This window comes from Carya illinoinensis, chromosome 14, assembly GCF_018687715.1.
Source record: "Carya illinoinensis cultivar Pawnee chromosome 14, C.illinoinensisPawnee_v1, whole genome shotgun sequence".
In the NCBI taxonomy this organism is placed as follows: Eukaryota; Viridiplantae; Streptophyta; class Magnoliopsida; order Fagales; family Juglandaceae; genus Carya; species Carya illinoinensis.
Window position 1 is genome coordinate 13297615 of NC_056765.1, and position 23285 is coordinate 13320899.

General features: G+C 34.8%; 1 protein-coding gene and 1 long non-coding RNA gene across 8 annotated transcripts; one reads left to right on the forward strand and one right to left on the reverse strand.

The window, feature by feature from the left end:
* Positions 1–3354: 3354 nt before the first annotated feature.
* Positions 3355–7841, forward strand: LOC122294969. 5 transcript variants are annotated; one of them, XR_006237821.1, is made up of 6 exons: positions 3360–3553; positions 4129–4342; positions 4413–4997; positions 5154–5246; positions 5529–6659; positions 7403–7841. It is a non-coding gene; the product is annotated as an uncharacterized LOC122294969 (long non-coding RNA). The 5 variants fall into 5 exon arrangements; XR_006237819.1 differs by having other exon boundaries at positions 3361–3553; positions 5154–6327; positions 6488–6659; XR_006237820.1 differs by having other exon boundaries at positions 3361–3553; positions 4413–4660; positions 4803–4997; positions 5154–6659.
* Positions 7842–14935: 7094 nt separating this feature from the next.
* LOC122294860 (protein disulfide isomerase-like 1-4) lies at positions 14936–20253 on the reverse strand. 3 transcript variants are annotated; one of them, XR_006237766.1, is made up of 13 exons: positions 19581–20253; positions 19022–19151; positions 18279–18444; positions 18060–18178; positions 17865–17945; positions 17534–17620; positions 17350–17424; positions 17099–17167; positions 16941–17021; positions 16731–16865; positions 15790–15846; positions 15460–15683; positions 14936–15262 (listed from the first exon to the last, which is right to left on the reverse strand). XR_006237766.1 is itself a non-coding variant. In XM_043103847.1 (12 exons), the coding sequence occupies exons 1-12, from the start codon at positions 20120–20122 to the stop codon at positions 15516–15518; spliced, it is 1710 nt and encodes a 569-aa protein (XP_042959781.1). In that variant the 5' UTR covers positions 20123–20252; the 3' UTR covers positions 15280–15515. The 3 variants fall into 3 exon arrangements, 1 of the variants encoding a protein (XP_042959781.1); XR_006237765.1 differs by lacking the exon at positions 14936–15262 and adding an exon at positions 15280–15318; XM_043103847.1 differs by lacking the exon at positions 14936–15262 and having other exon boundaries at positions 15280–15683; positions 19581–20252.
* Positions 20254–23285: the final 3032 nt, after the last annotated feature.

Consider the following 23285-nt stretch of genomic DNA (forward strand, 5'->3'; position numbering starts at 1 on the left):
AGATAGTCCGCTGTACAAGACTAATGTAGAGCCCACACAGATGGTTGCTTCCTCACTAATGGCCCACACGCACGGCAACAACCAGGAAAGACCTTTTATCAATGATGATGAATTGGATACATGTTCGGATGATAGTTCCAACCCAAAAGATAACATGGTTGAAGACAACTTCAGTGATGAAGAAACGAACTCAAATTAGGTATAAATTTACATATACTTTATAAGAAATGAAATACACTTTATAATTTCACTTGCTGCATGGTAGATATATGTATATGTATATATATATATATATATATATATATTTGTATTGCAATTCTGGTTGCAGGAACACAATCATATTAGATCCACAAAAGGTTTGCACTTATGAAATATATTGATATATATATTGCACAAAAGGTGTTGGTTTTGTGTACACAAAATTATTTGAATTGTCCTATAAGTACTTATGCTCTGGTTTTGTTGGGGGTTTGTATAGATCAAGATAGCATACACAAAAACCTAATGCTCTTCCTTGTAAAGGACTGAAGAAGTAGAGGTAGCTGATGTTGAAAGAGATGCTTGTTGTTTTTGTCATTTTCCCAAAAGTCGAAAGCAGTGGAAGGACTATCCAAGTCTACTACACTTGCTGCATGCAGTTATCATAATCTCTTTTGTTGATAATTTAAAATTCATGCTGATGGATGACTTGAGATATTTGCATTACACTACAAATATATTATCCCCCACGAGACGATGCTCACAAACTGTAAGAATGATGGTGTATATTATATATACACCTCTTATATATATATATATATATATTTCCTCACTTATATATATATATATATATATATATATATATATATTTATATTTGCACTATGCCATATTTGTTTAGTTACTGCAGAATAGCTATTGATTTGAGAGCAGACAAAATATTGCATGAAACTTGCCAGAAAGTAGAAAATTGGCCAGGTTATAGAGAAGACGATGCTTAAGGAAATTGGCCATTGTCAACTATCAAACGTCCAAACTAAGCTAGACCCCAATTTCCACATATCTTCATGTATAAATGAAAAATCAATGACTTCATATATTAAATATATTTGGAATTTCAATATGACTTAAGATCTTAAATATATTAAATGAATATCAATGCTTTACTTATCAAAGTGGGCATCGAAAGGTCGTTACCTATTTTTATATTTGTAGGATATGATGATTTGAGACTAAACGTAGTGAAGATCTTGATGTCACCTAGGACTTAAATCTCATAACTATAGATTCCAATTTTTCTATAGATTTATTAAGAATCTTGGATATTTTTGGGATCCAAGGTAAAAGATAATAGATATAGTGATCTATGAATAGATATTGAGAAAGCTGTGATGGTGAATTTATTAGAGTGTGCAAATGAAGCCTCGCATGATGGGTTGAAAGTAAACTTCGGGAGAGTTTAAAAATTATCCTGTACATGAGATCATTCACAATAAAGAAATCTCATGGCTAGAGATTTCCAATGTGTGGCCGGATTAAGAGGAATGATAATATCCTCGAACGTGTACGTGAGCAAAATTCAATGATTTCGAATCTTAGAATATTATTTGTTTCGACATAATGATGGAGGATTACAATAGGAATGGAATGGATGTGGTGGATAATTATTTTAGACTTTGCTTTAAATGCTGCAAATTCCAAGTACGTGATTGTTTGTAAGGTGGATAAGTATTATACTTTACCATATTATAATATATATAAGTTCGTTTTAGTTGTTCATTAACTTTGATCTTCTCGGGTATTATAATATTTCATTAACATGAAACATTTTATTAATGAAATTGTATATAGAGTTAGTCGGTTATTCTGATCTAATACTATCTTCATAATTAACCACTCATCTTAAAAATAGAAACTAAAAAAAAATTAAGTTAAATTATTTATATTATATTATATTATTATATGTCTTCATTTTTTATATTTAGCTACTTTTATAGAAATGTATATATATACTAGGTGGGAGTAACGTGCAAAGCACGTTTGTCTAATTTTATGAAATGATTATTTATAAAAAATAATATATATTTTATAAAAATTATTAATGTCACTTAATAATTTAAGGCATATTGAAGAAAATAAAAAAATTAGTTCAAAATATCATATAATTCAATACATGTTTATAACATCTATAATTTTAGCAAAGATGTATACGAAAAATTTAATAAAAGTCTAACACAAACGGTAGTTCAAAATATGTGTCGTTTGATATTTGTATTATAATTCATCCATTTATGTCATCCTGTAGACAATCAATAGAGACAACATTGAAATTCTTATTTTTCTGTTGTTTGAGTCGATCAGGGACAACATAAAGTTAAAACATAATCTTTTTATAAAATTTGTGGTATAATATTTTCTATATATAGCATATATATAAATCATAAAATATATTTTGAAATTGTTGGTCAAATTTACTCTTTCTTGATTAGCTCAAGGATCACGGCCTTTGTCACGTGCCTATCATAGCAAGCCCACGTATGGAATATGACTTAGCGGAAGCTACGTCCTACTACTATGGGAAAAAAAAATACTTTGATTAAACACACTTGTATTATATATTATATGAGATTTTTAAATTTGGAATACTCAATAATCTGAGTTAATGAAACGTATAATATACGTATATTATATTTAAGGATTCACGTCTTATGTACCTAATACACGTGTATATGTTAAGGAGAAAGAGAAAAATATAATAACTAATCTTTAATTACTTATTATTATATAAACTATTAAGTATTATAATTATTGAGATTAATAAATTATATAATAACATTGAATGCTATCTCTCTCAACATTTATGTCTTCATTTTATGTGCCAAACTGTTAAAATAAACGGTGTTAACTTTAATGAAAAAACAAAAAAAACCGTTAAAACAAGATTTTCCGTTTCATACACACTTTTTATATATAGAAGATATATATAAATTCGAGTCCTCAAGACTTTAATTTTTACAATTTTTGAGTCATGAGAGAGAGACATGGTACCCTAAGTTCACTTCTTCTCATACTCCACTATTATTGAGTCATGTGGGTATTTAAATATTGAGAATACCTCAACACTTCTCAACAGACTCCATTACTATTTATTATTTTATTATTACTTTATATCTATTTTTTACTGTTATTTATTACTTTTTATTATTTAATATTTTATTATTATTTTTTACATACTTTTTTCATTATTATTCGTAACATAGCTCAACAATTCTTAACGGTCAATCCCAACCTTATCTCTCACCATGCCAGGAAGTTCTTTCCCCTCTGAGGCAAGTGGATGAAATTGAGGGGCAAATGAGTCACTTCCTTAGCTGATTACTTGAGCATATCCTGTAATGTATCGAAAACCTGTTTGGCCATCAGTCATTATCTCTGAGTTCTAAAAGTTGTACCTTGTCCTAGTGAGGCCGAAATTGGTTTCATCTGAAATAGCCAGCTCGATTCGGATTTGGAGGAGTCGAAATCCTAGTAGATGTAACAACTCTTTGGACTCTACGGTGATGCTTTTCAATCTAGGTATGTTTATTTCTCTGGGACGATATTTACTGATTTCTTCCATGGGTATTTGGTCATATATTGATGTCAATGGTTTGATTTTAAGATGGTTAGAGCCATTTGGTTATTTATTTGGTTAAAAGTATGAACCTTTACTGAACCTATAGTATTATGGGTTGAAACTACCACCTTTCCTGCAAATGTAGTATAAATTTTTAGTTGAAAGAACTTCTAGAACTTCTAGTGCACAGTCGAAACTAGTACTTGAAGTGCGCAGTTGAAACTAGAGATTGGAGCAATCTTCAAGTACTACCCTTCCCTCTCATGAATTTATCATGTAGACAGATGCTATTTTACATTTATGGACAACCTACGGGTTCAAATCTGTTTGCTAAGATATTATTGCATAAATGGTCACGCCATCTTCCCCGAGTCAAATGGATTGTAAGCCATTTTGATACTCATTTTCTTCTCAATAACCTTGCTTTCCTGTGTGCAGTAGAAACTCATTAGGCTTAATTTGGAAAGCTGACAAGTGGTTGATGCTATTTGAAGAAGTGTTTTTTATTATGCCTAACTTCATTTCAAGTATGCAGGATATGACGATAACCAAAAGAGGGAGAGGTAGACCCCGAGGTGGAAGATCATGTGCTCAAGGTAGATCGTCGTGCGAAACACAAGTCAGAAACACAGTGCCCATTTCTACCTTGAACCCTAGAGACGAGATGGGAGGTGACTCAACCGAGCCACCTGCAATGACAGAATTTCCCAATGCCAGAGACAATTCTCCAAGAAACAGAAATGATATAGGTAAAATACCACTTCTATTTGCACTTAACAAATTATGTACTGCATGCTAAATTGACATTTTGTTGTGTAGTATATTCAGAAGTACTTGCACGGAAACATGTTCGTGGACCATCAAAGTGCACATAATTTGATAAGGTCTGGAAACATGGGAAAAAATCTTTGAAAATCAAGGATGGGGAGACAGCCCCTTGCTGTGAGAACACTATGTTGTATACAACAAGGGTTGCTAGGATACTAAAGCACCATGGTGACCTTAGTCATGCTAGTTGGCACGATGTACCAATTAATGAAAAGGATGAATTGGTAACTGGTGTTCAGGTAACATCTGAACATTTTATGAGAATAGATTGAACGCATTGGGTTATCATTAATCTCCCACCATGAAAAAATGTTAATACATTGTGGTCTGTATATTAATTATGATGGTTTCTCATTGATGTTTCGGCTGATTTCATCCTAGATTGGACAAAAAAAAAATCATCGCTTAACAGTAATGAAGACATTCCGGAAGAGATTCATTGTAATACGATATAAGCTCCATAAGATTTACAAGAAATTCGGGAATACGGAAGAAGCACTTGCGAAGAGGCCATCGTGGTTGAACCCTAGTGTTTGGGTAAAGTTATGTACGAGATGATCAAACGATGAGTTTAAGGTAATGCAATAGTGTTACATAATTTGATACCCCAAATTTTATTCAACTTATCTCACTGGATGTAAACAAATTGGTTTGATTGTCATGATTGCCTCTAATTCGTTTTTATGATGGAAAGATAATATACATTATGGGTTCAATGTATATGAATTTCAGGGGCTATCGGACTGGAATAAATGTAATAGGCAGAAGCAACAAATGAATCATATTGCAGGAAGAACCTCATTTGTGCATCTAATGGAACTAAGGGTAGACATCCCCAACATTTGTCATTGTTGTGTTTATATTGTTTGGTGTCATATTTCTTGGTTTCCTTACATCAAATGGATGATTCATTTGCAGAGTGAGACTGATAGCCATTTAGTTGATTTCTTTAAAGACATTAGGTGATCAAAGAAGAAAGTCAAATTTGTTACTCCCTTGACTAAAGAGAATTACGTATTTATACTTCCATTAGAACTGCAGGAATTTTTTAATTTAGTTGTTTATTGATGTCAATAATCTCTTGCTTTGGTTCATATTTTTCTATAGAAAGAGATGTCATTAAAGTAGGATGAGCTGGAGCCAGAGAAGCGCACTAAAGAGGCTACAACAACAATATTCAAAGAGGTTTTGGGCCATAGGTCAGGGTATGTGAGGGGATTAGGTGAGATGGTTATTCCAGAGTCATCTAGAGGCCACAATGAGAAAGTTATTGCAGAAGTAATAGAAGCTGCAGCAAGGCATAAGGAAGATGCATAAAGGCATGAAAAAGATGTTCAATGTTACAAGAGCAAACTAGATGCATTAACGGGGGACGTAATGGTACTCTTGGAGCGGCAAGCAGAATGTGATAAGTTTATGAAGGAAATTATGTCTTAGATGCAGTCCCAAGGGGAGTCTCCTAGAGAGACTCAGGGAGGTGCATAACCTCCAGTCAAGAATAGTAAGAAATTATTTTTGGGATATTTTGGGTTTGGAGATGATTAGGGCGATGACAAACCAATAACAACTGTCTAACATTTTGTTGAGATGTACACTTTTTGGGGGTGTGTGCACCTGTTGGGTAAGAGCTATGTTTTGAAGCTAGGTAACTTCAGATAGCTTGTGTGTTTTCATGGAATTGAGAAAGCAATTTTTACCACCTTGTTGTAATGTGGTTTTAGTGGGGCTGTGTGCAACTTTTGGGAAGTGAAATTTTTTGAAGCTAGAGAGGTTCAAAGATAGATTGTTTGTTTTCATGGAATTGAGGAAGCAATGCTTGGGAGATTGTCCATGTCCAATGGTAATGTTGGAAAATTCAAAGCCAGTATGCTTCACACCAAGGGTAAAATTGCTTTCAGATGTGCAGGTATTTTACCATATTTTTGCAAGTTTGATTGATTAATGTATACAGCTCTTTCTTATCATGATCATGTGTTCAATATTGGGGGAATGTTATGGAATTACAATATTCTACGGCATTGAACATATTGGGTTGTGCTTCTAACAAACTGTCGACTTACTTGCAGTTATCATCCTTTTATAGCAAGCTTGATGGTATGACTTCTCCATGTGTCGAGTTTTGAAGCAAGTGCGGGGGAAGCTAGGAAAGAAATATATATATATATATATATATATATGGTGCCGACAACTATGTCCATTAGCTTGGATTAAATATTGATTGGTGGTTGACTATGGGAGGTATATATCACCCTTTTTCAAAAAGAACATATTTATCAACTTAAGTGTTCCTGATGAATGCAAAATGGTTTGATGCACGTACATTTTGGAGTACATTATGTATCAAATAGCTATTGGTCTGGGAAAAGAATTAAATTCCTGGTTGGTTTGGGAATATTATTATGGCTTGTTTGGGAATGTGTAGATATAGGTGGATGATGCTTTGTAGTAGATGATGGTGTTTGACGGTACTTAATTGTTTAATTCTGTAGTTTGGTTTTGAATTTTGATTAGTGAATGGATAGAATATTGCAGTTTGGCATATGGTTGATTCACTTGCTACTTCATGTGCACTAGAATAGTTCTTTGTTTCCTAAGTATCATCCAACGCTTGTTTGAGGACCGAAGAATACCTCAGTTTATATGGGAAAGAGTGTGTGGTCTGAGTGCTTGTTTGAGTTGGAATCCTTTTTTTTCTTTTTTTTTTTTATGTTCTTGGTGGACTATTGTTAAAACTTAAGTTCTTGTTGATTTTGAACTGATAGTGTTGGATATTGTATTTCATTTGTTATTGTGATTGCTGGTTTACTTTGGTCTTTCCCATGGATATGCAACATCAATCTATTGGCTACAGATGATTGACCATGTATGGCCAGGTTGGCATACATGTATTTTTTTTAATGTGGTATATGTGAAGCCATCATTGAAAGAGGTTATATATATGAAGTACTAATACATTTACTCATCTTTGTTTTGGTTTGTAGGACTTGAGGATGGATGTGCTGCATGGATATTTTACAAGTTTCTGGTAGAATGAAGACAAGAGTACTGTACGTAAGAGCTAGAGTACTAAGGGCATGCTCATCAAGCAACAAAGGGTGATTTACGATTAAAGATCAAGTTTTGAGGTTCATATTTGTTGCACTTGTTCCAGGATACATAATTGATAAACAATGATGGATGAATATTATTAGGCGACTACTAGTTAGACAGGTTGTTGCATCTTTAGTTATGTATGATCAATGACATTGTGGCTAGCTTTGGCATGTGATCATTGGGTTTGTCATGAACGGCAACATATATAGTCAATAGGCTGTATGATGGCTTCAGGCATGCGCTTGTCCCTGGATGTTCTTCATGAATGGATGATGTTAGACTCTTTTGTTGTGTTAATATTCAATAACCTACATTTCTGTTGTGTTATTCCAATAAGTTAATTTTAAAATAAACCAGCAAATATGATGGATAAATTAAGTGAACTTCTTAGCGTGCTATAAAGCAGTAGGGGGAAAAAGAAAATAAAATTTTAACAAATTCAAATTGTCATTTACACTCTCATCTGCAGCAATAAAAAAAATTTTAATTAAAAAAAAATCCACACTACCTTCTGGCGATTATAATATAGATATAAAAAAGGTCTGCATCAATGGATGGTTCAGTTGTGGTGATATTGTGTGGTGCTTACTTTTTTTATGCGTCAATCAGCAACATTTTTCTCATCCAAACCTTAAAGCTGCAATAACTTCTTTTGTGGCAATTTTGTGTCCCGGCAATGGTTTATTCGCTAGGCAAACTTTATCCTTGGTGATGCAGGCCAAAACTCTACTCATTTGTGGCGGGCTACAACCGTCGTAATAGATTCATGAGTCGCGGCGAGGACTCCAACTTCGTATAGCACTTTTGCAGCAGGAATTGATCTTTTTACGGCAAATAAATGGAGCCGCAAAAAGTAAATCTTCTGCATCTCCTTGGCTTTCTTGCGGCAAATTCTCAATTAAGTCGGCAATTACCACTATACGGGGGTGAGCTAATAGATGCAATAAAGGTTTTGCGACTGATATTGTGTGTTTTTGGGGCGATTGGGTTCGCCGGAATAGGCAATATACCTTATAGTGAATTAATCTTCTACTAAGTTAATATTTGAAATACAGCACTAGGTACCTCGATCTTTTCCATAAAATACCGTTTAACCTCAAAAGTACATTGCATGGAATTTATTATTGTATGGAATTCCTTGGCTCAAACTACCATTGTTAAGGAATTCATTATTGTATGGCTTGTTTCATAGAATTCACAATTCAAACTAGTAGCAGAAACTCATAGATTGCATGCGCAAATTACTTCATATGGTACTAAACCAAACTTTGCATATACTAAATTTCAAAGTTTCCAAGCTCTAGTCAGCACATAAAATTAAGACTAGTTAGTACATCATAGGCACAGGAACTTCCCAGACAAATGAAGGTAGTTATTCATTTCGATTTATGAAAGGATTTTATTCAAATAAAATTTACAAACTGCCATATTAATTATATTATATAATACAGTAAATTTATTTTAAATTAAAAAAAGTTTTATAATCACACATGCCAAAAAAAAAAAAAAAAAATTATATCAACTTATTCCTTTTGTGAAATTTGTTATGAGTCAAACATTTCCCTTAGCTAAAAGCAAATGGGTGTTGCATAACGCAATATGCCAAGTGTTAACTCAAAGGTCGGAAAATAGGGACTTCAGAGAATCAGAGTTAATTCACTTCCAAGAATGCATGCAGCATGTCACCACCATATCCATACCCATATCCTCAATACAAAAGTTAACTATATACTTTCGACTTGCCTCATGTTGTACAGCATGCCCCATCTTATTCAGTATGCATTTTCATCATTAGTCTCCACCTTACCAATTTTGTTTAATTCTAATCCCATCCATTTAATTAATCATGCTTCAACAGTCAACATTGCATGACAACAATCACGAATGTATCCTAAATTTGAGTGCATGTCTAATTTAAATTTGACCATTCTTGTTTAAACAAACAAACACAAAGCAGTAAAAGGGTTTTAAATTTCAAGGTTTAATGAAATTTGTAATATATAATTTTAATTTATACAGATTGTGAATTGTTTGTTTAAGGGTTGGTCCATAGTTGACTCGTTTAATAACCGTGTCTTATTAAATTGACCCATTTTGATCCAAAGCCGATAACAAGATATTGTAACTTTTAATGTTTAGCTCATGTAAGATTCACATGGGTTAATTCTATCAAATATTTCTAGCCTAACATATCACTATATATAGGTTGTGAGAAACACCATGGTTTGTAAAATCAAGAGCTCTATGATAAATCATACAAATACATACATGTTTTTTCTCAGTGACATTTCCACAAACACCTTTCGTTCACTGTCCAAAATCAAGAACTTCAACAAAGTTCATCACGACCATTTCCTCAACACAAAAGTACACATAATTATACAATTTACACAATCCAAAATCAATAACCAACGTGAATAAGAAGTAATAAAAAGAATTCTATGTAACTAAAATTCCAAAATTCAAAACCCTAAAATTACTAATTGGTGGCAACGTGAAGATGGTAGGACGATTGCAAATTGGCAAATGGCAGATGACAAGACTGCGGCAACGATGGTGTGAAGCAATCTACAACGTTTGAGTTTTTGTTAATGGCAAAGTCTATGGCGTGAAGAATTGAGAGAGAATAGTGAGAAAAGGAGGGAAGAGGTAAGAAATGAAGAAAAAAGAAAGGGAGTGATTTCATACTGGTTAGGAAAATGACGTATTCCTATTTAAATAGAACAACATCGTTTAAGTTAGAAGTTAAAAAAACCAACTGTCATTTTTTTTTAATTTTTAAAAAATAAGAATTTGGAGTCGGAAGTCAGAGGGCCACTGGACTCCGACTCTTGACTCTGAAATCCGTTTTCAGAATCAGAGTAGTTCTAATTTTGACTTCGACTTTGACTCCTATTTCCGACCACTGATACGGGTGTTGGTCGGAACCGGAATCTTCGAAAATTTGCACACCCCTACTTAAAACTGTATAAATAATTTCTTATGCATTATTTTACTGAAGAGTGGTGCTAGGGCCACCGAAAGTTCTATCGATTTTTTTTTTTCCCCATTGAATGGTGTAATTGTTTTTGTTTCGTTTTTTAGAACATTTTTAAAAATAAAAAAATTATTAAAAAATACTTCCTTAACTATAAAGTAAAAAACAAATTACCACCAAGGTGGTAGCCCAGTTGGTATAAGTTGATATTTCATGGCTTTGAGGTCAGGAGTTCAAGTCAGAACAATTTTTCTTTTTTTTGGCCAAAAGGAGGGCAATACGTCCAGCACTTTATTAAAAAATTTCACACTTATGGCAAAGGGAAAAAGTGTTAACAATCCAACACCATTTTTTTAGCCATAAAATAAATACATCAACATTGAATATAAGGAATACCCAATTTGTCTATGTGAATTAATTCCTGAATACGTCCTTGCAATGACTTTGACCTAATAAAAATTGAACTTTAGGCCATGGGATGGAATTTGGACCAGCTGGATACTTTGGGGGTGATGTGATGAGGAGCTCGTCCTTAAGGCAATAGTTATGACTCAAACCAAACATTCTGTAGCGGGGAGGGGCTCCTATAGTCATGCTCAAGAATGGTTGTTACACTGATTGCCCGCATCTCTCATTTTGTTGAGAAAAAAGTAATTTTTTTTTTAATTTTTAAAAAGGGTACAAAATGTTTGTGGATCTTCCATTTCTCTTTTACCTAATAATAAAACCGTTGAAAGAGTTATCTAAAATATATTATTTTAGAGGGGTATGTAGATTTAGACATTTTAGTTGAAGCAAAGGGTATGCAGTATATTCTATTCTTTTCTATATAACCACGAAGTCACAGGCATTGTTCGTTTATCATAATTTTATACTTTATGTTTTATAGTATTAAAAAATAATAACTAGAACAATCCCTTAAAGTTAGCTGACTATCCAAATTGAGATACCTGTCTATTGTTCATAGGATGAGATTTTGGGCCCGGTGTGGACCCACATGGGCGACACAAGTTCATTGTGTCCTAAGACACCTCCCACAATGAACAGTTTGAATCCATACCAAATCCTTTAGTTTATTATCAAATCGGTGGGTAGCCACACATTCTACATCACTTAAATTATAAAATTTAAATCTTAAAATTTATCTTTTCAATCATATTATATCATATAAGAATTTTACTATTTTTTAATCTGGTTTCATCTATCCTGATTATAAGGAGGTAAAATATTTCAGAACCTAAAAATGGTCCTCAAGGTTCAGCCTATTAAAGGATAATCACCAGAGGACAAAAGAAGAGGGAAAGAGAGTGTACAGAGAAGGGAAGACAAGGTGTGGTGTCTAGGTGTTAGGAGGGGAGGAAACATAAAAGATGGGTGATGTGACATAAAGTTGGTTGCTCCCTTCTAGACTTCCCAAGAAGCTCATTGGCCCGTGCTTCCCACACGCCTGACACGTTGGCTGTCGCTTGTGCTGATCGTACCCTTAGGATTTGCATGCCGTTTTGCTGGCGTCATCATTGTTAGCGCCTCTTCGTTTCTTGCAGGCCTTCTAGTCTTCCTTGGCTATATAAGGCCTCCTCCATCTCCATTTCCCTCATTTATGCCACTCCCTCTCTCTATGTTTCCTTCAACTATCAAACCTTTGCCTCGCCATCGATCCTTCTCAACTTTTTTTCCTATCGCCGTGTCTCCCCCCCTTCTTAGAACCTTTTACTCCTCCTCCGCTTCCTAGACCCTTTTCTACCACCTTCTTCCTCTCCACTTCTCTACACTCCCTTGTTGTCATCTCCCTCCCTCTTTCCAGTTGATCCCATGGCTTCAAAAGCTTCATCTAAACCCAAGCCCTTCTACTTCGCAGGGAAGAACTGGGTGTCATCCGTCACACTTGTGGACCTCTGGGTGGTTTGCTCAAAGTACAATTTCCCCTCCTCAATGATTGTTGAAGTTCCCATGGTGGGGCAATATGCTATGGACCTTGATGGGATGGCGTGCTCTACTCCTCATGTTTACGAATGGCTTGCACCTCCCCTTCTGCTGCCCTGTCATCAAAGTCCTAACCTTTTTGGGGTTGGCCCTTGTGCAGCTCAATCCCAACGCCTGGTGGCTTTTGATATCCAATTGCATTATCTATAGAAAATCTCAGTTCAACTGCGGAGGAGTATCCTAACTTGACAGCTCGGGAGTTTTTGTTCATCTACCATGTGAATCACCTTGAGGGGAGCATGCGATTTTTCCTTCAGTAACTTTCGGTTATTTTCATGCGTATTTGGTTGTTGATTTAAGTTTGATTATTTTGGGTTGTTGGACTTGTATGTTGGACTCATTTTTGGTGGCTTACAACCTCTCTTCAATAGCTTATATTCTAGCAACTTGTTTTGGTAGCTTCTATTTATTTAGGACATTTGAGTAGTTGTTATTCGGTTTTCTATCTTCCCGTAGCTTTTCATTTATGCAACAGTCATTTTGGGTTATATGTTTGCTTGATTTACATTGGTTGCTTGGGGTTGTTTGGACCTGTGCCTTGGATTATTTTCATTGGTGTTGATTAGTCTAAGTAGTGTAAATCATATTTTTTTGAGTTAGATCAAACACTTGGGAAGGGAAAATTTTGGGTTTCGAAAATGTACACATAGTGTTTGATAAAATACCCCTTAGAACATAAGTTTCGTAATCTTCCGTTTATTTATGGGGAAACTTGGATTAGATGATGTTGATAAATGTGGTTTAACTTCTTTAGCGAGAATAACCATAATTTCTTTAGCGTACATTCACAAATCTACTAAATCAATGGAAGTGAATGAAGTAGCTTCAAGGTGCATTGGAGCAAAAATTCTTATGTGTGAGCTAATTATTTCCCATTCCCTACTTGTGTTCGACACATTTTTCTCTTTACTTCTTCTTGCATATCCCTTATCATTCACTCACCATCTTATACAAAAGGAAACAAGACATTTTTAACAATGTCAAAAAAGAATCAATTCTCATTGTGAATATCATTGTCGATAGCCTTAGTTAATAATTTTCTTTTATTTTCGATAGTGAATGAATTTGTATTTTAAAATAATCGTTCTTTGAGGAAATGACTTAGCGACTTTCGTATTACTACTTGACAACTCTTATACTTGGGAGTAGCTCTTAAAACACTTTTTAAAGTGAGTCACTTTCTGCTGTAGCCGAGCTTTGCACGTGTACCTTATGTGGTAGAGTATATCTCTCGCCGTAGCCAAGCTTCGCACTTGCACCTTATACAATTGAGCTTATCTCCCGCCGTAGCCAAGCTTCGCACTCGCACCTTATGCGGTTGAGTCCATCTCAAGCCCTAGTCGAGCTTTGTGCTCGCACCTTATGCAGTCAAGTCCATCTCTTGCCAAAGCCGAGCTTCGCGCTTGCATCTTATGCAGCAGAGTCCATCTCTTGTCATATCCTAGCTTCACGCTCGCACTTTACATAGTTTGAGTCTATCTCCCGCCATAGTTGTGCTTCGTGCTCGCACCTTATGCAGTCGAGCCCATCTCCCGCCATGGTTGAGCTTCACGCTCACACCTTACGTAGTTGAGTTTATCTCCTGCCAAATTGAGCTACTTGCTTCCACTCTACACAGTTGAGCCTATTTCTGCTTATCTAGCCAAGCCGAGCTATGCACTCGCACTCTACGCGATTGCATCTCCCATCTAATCCCAAGCTTGGAAATATTTATTGTTTAGCGTGAGGAGAACGAATGAATTGGGGCCAACTCCTGGAATTTGCTTCTCTATAGACTAGGGCCAATTAGTTCGATTACATGTTTTAGCGTTGAAGATTCTCAAGGTCTGCTTTTTGGGCAACATTGCTCTTCATAATTATGAACAATTGTAAGGGGGTAAAATATCACTAAGCCCAAAATAGTCCTCAAGGTCCAGTCCATTAGAGGATAATCACTAGAGGACAAAAGATTGCCTAATGAAAAAAACGAAAAACAAAACAAATAGTTTCAATTAATCAAAGACTGCTTCTCATTATTAGAAGTTGTTTGGATAGTAAAATGAGATAAGATGATTTTAGATAAAAGTTGAATAAAATATTATTATAATATTATTTATTATTATTATTGTTTTGGAATTTAGAAAAGTTCAATTATTTATTATATTGTGAGAAAATTTGAGAAAGTTGATGAGATAAGATGAAATATATTGAGAGTATTTCTCAATCCAAATGGCCTCTAACCTAATGCTTTTATCTCTCTTTCTTTTAGTTTCTTTTTTTTTTTAACCTCTCAAACAGAAAAGAAATAATATCAGTTTTGTGCATAAAAATGCCATACAATTCATCCCACCTTAATTTTTACAGGAAAAACAAAAATACATATAAATATATATGTGATGGGGTCATAAAAAATGATTAAAAATAGAAAAACAAGAGAGGTTAGTCTCCCACCCCAAATATTTACATGCACAAGCAATCAAGATGATGACAATCTTTCTTTTGTCTTCTTTCCTGAGTCCGTCTCATTGTGCTGAATTTTTAACATGTGAACCATCCATCCCAAGGCAGGACACAGTTTAAAGAAATAAATGCAACATGAGGAGCAAAAGTGTGACAGTCCTCACCCTATTTTCTTTCCTTCTTATCTTTTTCATTAACAAAGCATCCTCCTTCCTTATATGGCTGGTTGACACTCATATATGGAATAACTATGCATAAACAGCCAAACCTCTCGATCCTGCCATCATAAAGACAATAATGCTCTCCATGGAAGTTCAAACCTTCCTTTTCAAGGGATTTAGAAGGGCATCTGCAACACAGTGAGAGTAATCCGGCAAAATACAGATGATAGATTTTTATTATAATCTGCAACAACACAAATAGAGATGCAAAAATTAGACATGCTACATCCTAGTATTTTTATTTATTTTTTTCCCTCTCAGAAGGGGATTAAATTCTGATATTTTCTTTTCAACTTAATCTATATGGCAAGCATAACTTTTCGACCTTGCTGATGGCATATAAATGATTAGTATTACTTCAGTATCATTCCATTAAAATCCTCATAACTCGTCCTTCAACTCATTAGTGCTGCTCTCATGGCTCTCCTTGGCCTCAGAACTTTTCAAATTTGGTGTTGAAGTTGGTTTCTGGAGCTTGAAAGGGATTGATGCGTGCTTCTTGAGGAATTTATAAAATGCAACCACTGTACGGTCAGCATCTACAGTAATCTGCCAAGATAACGGATTCAGTAAGGAAAATATGCATGAAAAAAAATACAATCTACACAAGCAGAATAGAGAAAGTATGTGAGTTAAAATCTCAGGTGTTACTCACTGGATCAAAGCTCTTGTTTCCTGCCGGGAAGAAGAGAAGTGTGGGGAAGCCCTCAGACTGCAAAACCAATCAAAACAGCTTTTCAGAACATTGTTTCTCTTCCCTAGTCTCAAATTTTCATCCAAAGACCATTATATTGCATTGCATTAAAAGAATATAGGGCTGTACAGGAACTGATGAAAACGGCCGCCACCGACGTGAACTGACCGGCCACGTCAGGAATCGGCTGGAACTGGTGGAGAACTGGTCGGCGTGTGGTGGAAAATGAAGAAAACAGAAGTTCAGCGGTTCGGTCTCGGTTTGAAGCTGGACCGGACTGCTGAACCAACCGATGTTATAAACTCCTTTTTAAAAAAAAATAAAATAAAATATGCCTACTTCAAAATGACACCGTAGTTTAAGTGGAACGATGTTGTTTTTTTCATATAATATACAACACATAACTGAAATGATGTCGTTGGGTATTAAACCAAACGTCGTCGTTTCATGAAAGACGTATGGAAAAAAAAAAGTTTGAAGCGACACCGCCTCTAGGGGAACCGAAAATCGGTAGAGAACCGCTGGAGTTGAAACGGCCGGTTTTCCTCCTCCCCATCGACCGGTTACGGTCAGTGACTCCTCCTTCTTACACGGCGTCGGTCGGCATTGGTTTTGTCCAAAAACCACGCCGAAGACATCGGTTTTCACCCCTTAAAGAATATGCAAAAGTGGGTCTTTACACGACATTCATGTCCCTAACACCAGAAAGCTTTGAATGTGTATTTGGTATCTAACCAGGGAAACAGGAAAGAACAGCCTAACAATCAACAGAGAACTTGGGCCCTATCTACTGGATTTGCTTTTTATGCTCTATTTGAGTACCAGTTGCTTATTCCAATTTCCATTCACAATAATTAGGTGGATCATTACTAGCCAAAACAGAATTGATCTTGGTGTATTACCTTTGCCCTGGGATGCTCATTTGTTGTTCCATCCATCTTGGCTATAACAAGAGACTCAATGCCATGTAGATGATTGGCAAGCTTGTTGTATGTGGGCTCCAGTGCTTGGCAATGCCCACACCAAGGAGCATAAATCTGGAATCACAAACTAAAATGAGTCCCATACAAAGACAAACATCAAATACTGGTGATTGGGTTCTCTGCCGATACCTCAAGGAGAACATCCTTTGACTCATCCAGAACAATTTCATCAAAATTATTCCCAACAACTATCTTCACATCCCCATCATTCTGAATCAATCAGAATACGAATTAGATTAGAGGACCATGAAAATACTAAATCAGCCGAAAAAATTAATATAACTTACACTCTCAGGAATTGGATCTGACTTGAAGACAGGTTTTAACTTGTCATCTAGGAAGTCCTCCCCAAAAGCCTGAGGGACCAAACAGTTGTTATGTTTAGCTAAAAACATTAATCTTCCAAGAATATTAGAAATGAAAAAAGAAAAAAATGACACAAGAAAGCAACATAAGCATATCCAGTTATATTTGCGGGCAACAGTAGTATATAAAATATGGGAAGCCACGATTGGGGGGAGAGAGAGAGAGTTTCAACCTTGACGCTATCCAAGGTCACTTCCTGATCTAGTACATATTTCTTGGGATCATCATTTCCTGTGTATGCAAGAACCTGTATGTTTTAAAATATCAGTATGTAAGTACGTAAGCGTGCAAGCATGTATATATGTATGTATATAAATATATATCATAAGAATTGAAGAATATATGGAAAATATTACTTTGGAAACATTGCCAGTGACACCAAAATAATCTGAAACAGGTCTTCCAACATCTTCATTGTCCATTTCCACATGCACGAAGATAAGCTGCAATTAACCACTAAACTAAGTACATTATGTTGGTGGAAAAATTCAATATGATTTCTTAATTTCACAATAATGCATATGGCTATAATCAGTAGGGACAAAAAAGCCAAATCAATCCAGAAGTTATCCATAGATTCCATACATCAATAGTTAACTTTCAACACCCAATTGTTTGTTCCCTATTATTCAATTCCGATGGTTTCTCTGAAATCAGGAACAGAATATTTGAATATTGTGAGCATACCTTCCCTTTGAAAAACTTTGCTGCCTCCTGAAATATTGGGACAACCTTCTCTGTGTCATTTGAAGTGGCAAATAGCAACAGCTGAAGAGAGAGAGACAGAGACAGAGAGATATTGAAATCAAACTCCAAACAGAATGTGACTCTATAGAGTGAAACTAAACACAAAAGAAACAGTGAAACACAGGCAACACTTACCTGTTTCTTAATGGGACTTTCAAATATTAAAGGGGCACTTTCCCTAGTAAAAGTGGTAACCAGAGGAAGCTTGTTGGCAGATACAAACTCAGAGATTGTAGATTTAACAAATTGGCCATCTACATAAAATAGAAATGAGAAATTGGAAATTAAAGTGACGCAACCAAGCAAATTCAAATTGGGGTTTTCAACCAAAATGACAGCTATATAGAAGCTAACCAAAGTAACACAATTTCTCTGCTTCCTTCTTTAGAAGGACCAAAGCAGGGCGTTTAACTTTAGGGTCAACTTGGAAAAGCTTTGCCACATCAGGATTCACAGTCTGGTAAAAGTTGACATCATCTTCATTCTTTGAAGCAGCTGCAAGCTCCTCGCTCTCATGGCCCTGCATTAATATATTAACAGGTCATTGTGAGTCATGAAATCAAAGGAATAACCAACTACAAAAGTTAGATACAGTGGCTTCTTGCGACATTAATTTAACCTCTGGATACCTGAAAATGACAAAATGTACTAGGATTTCTCCAAAAAGCTTCTTATAAAGTGATATGGCAGCCAATTATTTACACACTGTGCATCAAACAAGCCCATCCCGTGCATTTTTTTCTTTTCTTTTTTTTTTTTTTTTTTTTTTTTTTTTTTTGGTGTAGAGTGCCCTGCTTGAGGGCTATAAAATATTTGAAAAAGCATTGGCATGGCATTGCAGATAATTCTCTATGACATTTCATAAGAGAGATATTACAAAGCTCTTTGTGCGTGTAGCATTATTCATTAAAAAACAAAAAAAAAAAACAGAAACACCCAATAATCAGCACTGGTAATTGGATATTTCATTTCCTAATTTGTTAATCGCAGCCTGAAGGATTCATGAATACATGGGCTAATAGAACACCACCTCACTACGATCATGTATACATGTAGTAACCAGCCAATTTGAGTATAAGAAGCGCAAGAAAACATACCACTAAAGAGTTGAGGTAGCCCAAAACAACTTTACTTTCGGAAGTCAATATGCGTTCAGCATCATCCAAGGTGGTTAAGTTGTAGACACCAGGTCCTATCTTCTTCTTAATCCAGGTCACTATAGCATCTCTGAAGTTTAAACAAATTGTCATGAGCCCGTTGAATATATAACAACGACAGAAACAACAATATTCCTACTTTGAATATGTATTCTTTTTCAAACCGCTTCAATCTAGCGACCATCCTTTTTTGATAAGTTCGAGCGACCATCCTTAGAAAAGGAAAATAATGTAGATGAATTCGACCATACCATGGAAAGTGGGAAAAAGTCGCAGACATAACGATCATTTGCCATCAAATACAATCGTACAAGAGGAAAAAGGAAACAAAATACTGGAACTTCATGTCTAGGTTTCATGTCACGTAAACCAATACTAGTAGTTAATAACATTTCGCTCTTCTACCTATTCCAACGCTTTATTGGCGAATAAAAGGAGCCAAACAAGAAAGACACAAAAGAAAAAGGCCCTCAATTATAGCGAAATTAACGACACTTACTTGGTCCTCTGGCCAGTATAAGGCTTGTGAACCCCATCTACGAAGAAATATACAGTCGGGAACCCTTGAACATCGTACTCCCGAGCCAAATCGCTCTCCTCCGTCGCGTCCACTTTCGCCAAGGCTACGTCCTCGCCCTTGAGCTCAGTAGCCGCCGCCGCGTACTCCGGCGCCAGGGCCTGGCAGTGGCCGCACCACGGTGCATAGAACTCCACCATCACAAACCGGTTATCTTCCACGAACTCGCTGAAATTACCCTCCTTCAGAACGACGACATCTGGATCGTCCACTTCCGGCTCCTTAAACCCATCCTGATCGACCGGATCGTCGAGATCATCGAAGTTATCAATATCGTCATCTTCGAGGGGTTCCTCGTCAGAATGCTCCGGATACGAGAGATGGGAATGGTCGTCGGGTTCTTCGAGGAAGCTGAGGTCCTCGTCTTCGTCGTCGTCTTGGAGGTCTTTGGAGATGGTCGGGGAGAGGGAGGAGAAGAGAAGGAGAGTGGCGAGTGAAAGAAGAAGAACGAGTCGAGTCGGCATTGCGAAGGTGAGTATCTGTACCAGTGACAGTGTGACGGATATCGTAGAGACAGTGAGATCCACAACCTGATTGAGCAGAAGCCCAGGGTTGATCAAGCCAGAGCCGCTCAACGAAAAAGTCAGGCTTCAACGACGCCGTTTCTTTCTGTTAAGAAACGACGACACACCGTTGGCTTGAGTTTCCATTGTTTGGGCTAGTTTAAGGAATGCAATGAGAATAATTTAGTTCAGTTTAATTTTAAATTAAATTTAATATCTAAATATATAACTCTTAAATTATTAAATTCATCTAAATTTAAAATTTTTTTACGTGTGGGACTTACAATTTTTTTCAATTCAATACCTCTTTTCATATAAGACCTATAATCTTTTTTAACTTTGCATAAATAGTATTAAATTCATCTTACTATTTAAACATATCTAAACTCATCTTAGATGATCTCAAAAAATTCACTCTACTATTTCAACTCATTACCATTTATAAAAAATTGAACCCAGTTTAGTTCAGTTCAACATCTAAATGCAACTTTTTTTTTTTTTTTTGAGAAATAGACTTAAATTCATTCATGCAAGAAGTTACATTTGTGACTATAAATACAGGGAGAAAACTTCAATTACAAGCCAAACTACTCATCTGTTTGGAGCTTCCCCGCACACAAATTTCTTTACGGTGGATATTGTCTAAAACTTCAAATAAACTATCTAGTGACAAGACTTTATGAGATGCGAGACTCTATAAATAACATAAGTGTCCATCTCAATTTGTCTAAAAAAACACATTCAAAACCCACCCTTGAAAAGAGAAAAGGGATAAGCTTGATATGGACAAAATTGTCTAATAGCCTATTCCTATTTATTTTACCTAACTATAATAGAAATGCAACAATACAACATTAAACATTAAAATATTAAAACACTCCTAGTGACCCCCGAACAGGTTGTCAATCATGATGGACTTTTGTTTAGCCCATGCCGCTTTCTTGCCACTATCTTTTGTCCATCGATATGTCCGTGAGTGCCCGACAGACAACCACGTTCTCTTGCAGAAAGCATGCGTGGGTGGGCTGCAGTCCAGCTCCCTTGATTAGAACACCCAACGTTTCTTTCGTTGCACCCCAGTGATACTATGTCCCTCTATTTGCTCACTTGGTATGTTCCTAGTGTAAATTATATATATATATATATATATATTATCTTTTATTTCAAATATTTTTAAACATATTTAAACATTTTTAAAAAAATTAAAAAAATCCCAACACACTAATAGTCACTTTTTTAATCAATAAATAAAAAAATTAAATATATAAGCAGTCAAAATAAAGAAGCAAAATGAAGAGACATACTAACATTATTCTATAATATAGGAGTGCTAAATAGAACAATCTTTGTGTAAAAAATATCAATGTCATCTAGGGGTGTATCCGGTCCCGTTTTGAACAACATTTAAAACCGAATCGCTATGCATCAATTTTATTTTATTTTTAAACTGATTACGCACCGGTTACCCTCATAAACTAATACTCTGGTTTTATCAATTTTCGGTCCGATTTTCCGATTTTAATATACAATATACAATATTATATGATATATAATATATTATAATATATATTATAATTGTATTATAAACTATAGTGATATATTATAATATATTATAATATATAATGATATAGTATTAATATAACTATTAATATAATAAGCTATAATGATATAAGATTTTAAAATTTAATATTATATTAATTATTAATTTATCATATAATACAAAACTATTTTATCTATAATTATATATTATATATAAAAATTATACACAATATAAAATATTAAAAAATATATATATGAACCGGTCTGGGCCGGCCCGATCTAGTTTTAGATAAAGAAAAAATGGAACTAGACCGATTTTAAGAAAAATAAAATTAGTACCAGACCGAACCAAATTTGGTACCTAATCAAATCCACCGGTTCGGTCTGGTCCGATTCGGTTTACCGATTCACCAGTTTTTTTTTTACACTCTTAGTGTTATAATCCTAATTCTCATTATCCTCTCATCATTCCATGATATGACATTTGATGATTTGAAACTATTTATTATATTTTACTTGTAAATTAATTATTATATAATACCATATTATAAGAAGATGAAAAAATAATAAAAAAAGAGAAATGATATTTGCAATCGTGGTTATGTAAGCGGCGTGCAGTCGGTTTAAAAAAAAGAATTAATATGGGACCCACATAAAAAAAAACTAACTTTTTAATCGTGGACCCCACTCTTTTTCAAAGCGATTGCGCGGCGTTTGTAATTCCACGACTGTATGTAGCATTGCTCGTAAAAAAATAATAATGATGAATATATTTTTTTGTCAATTTATTATATCCAAGCTAGACGTCTTACTAATTTGTGTTGTAGAAAGTTTTCCATGCATGCTACGCTAATATCCTATTCTTATTTCAGTTCGATGACTACTCCTTATCAAATTTTGAATTTTTCTTAATAATCAGAGATGATCCAAAGTAAACAAAGGCGTCACATGTATAAAAGCGAGATAAAAGTAAGATATATTGTAAATAAATAGTCCTGTAAATAAATAATACTACTCAATAATATGTTCAAGATCCACTCGATTAAACTCGAATTCTGTTATATTTGTTCGTTATATGAATTATTTGTAAATATAAAATTATGATTGATTATTAAATAATACAATCTTATAAAGATTGGCTCAACTTGCATAATCTTGTACAGACCGGAATAAGTATTTAATATTTCTTACTGTATTATCTTTATATTTTTAATAGCAATATTTATAATATTAAAAAAAAAAAAAGATGAAGTCAAGTTCTTAATACTAAACATGTTACATAAAACGTTGTATATCTAATAAGGAAAATGCTAGATCCCCCGCTGGGGGATCCCGTTGGGAGCTACCGCTCCCAGTTTTTTTTTTTTTTTTCTTAATGATTAAGTAAAAATTGTTTAATATTATTATGAATTTTTTATATTTTTTTAAATATTTAAAAACATTAAAAAAATGATGTGAAAAAAAAAACAAAAAAAAAAAAAAAAACTTTTGGCCTAGCGGGAGCTCCCAACGGGAGCCTCAGCGGTGGCCCTAGCACTGCCCATCTAATAATTAGATTGTATATACAAACCTTATAAATATATTA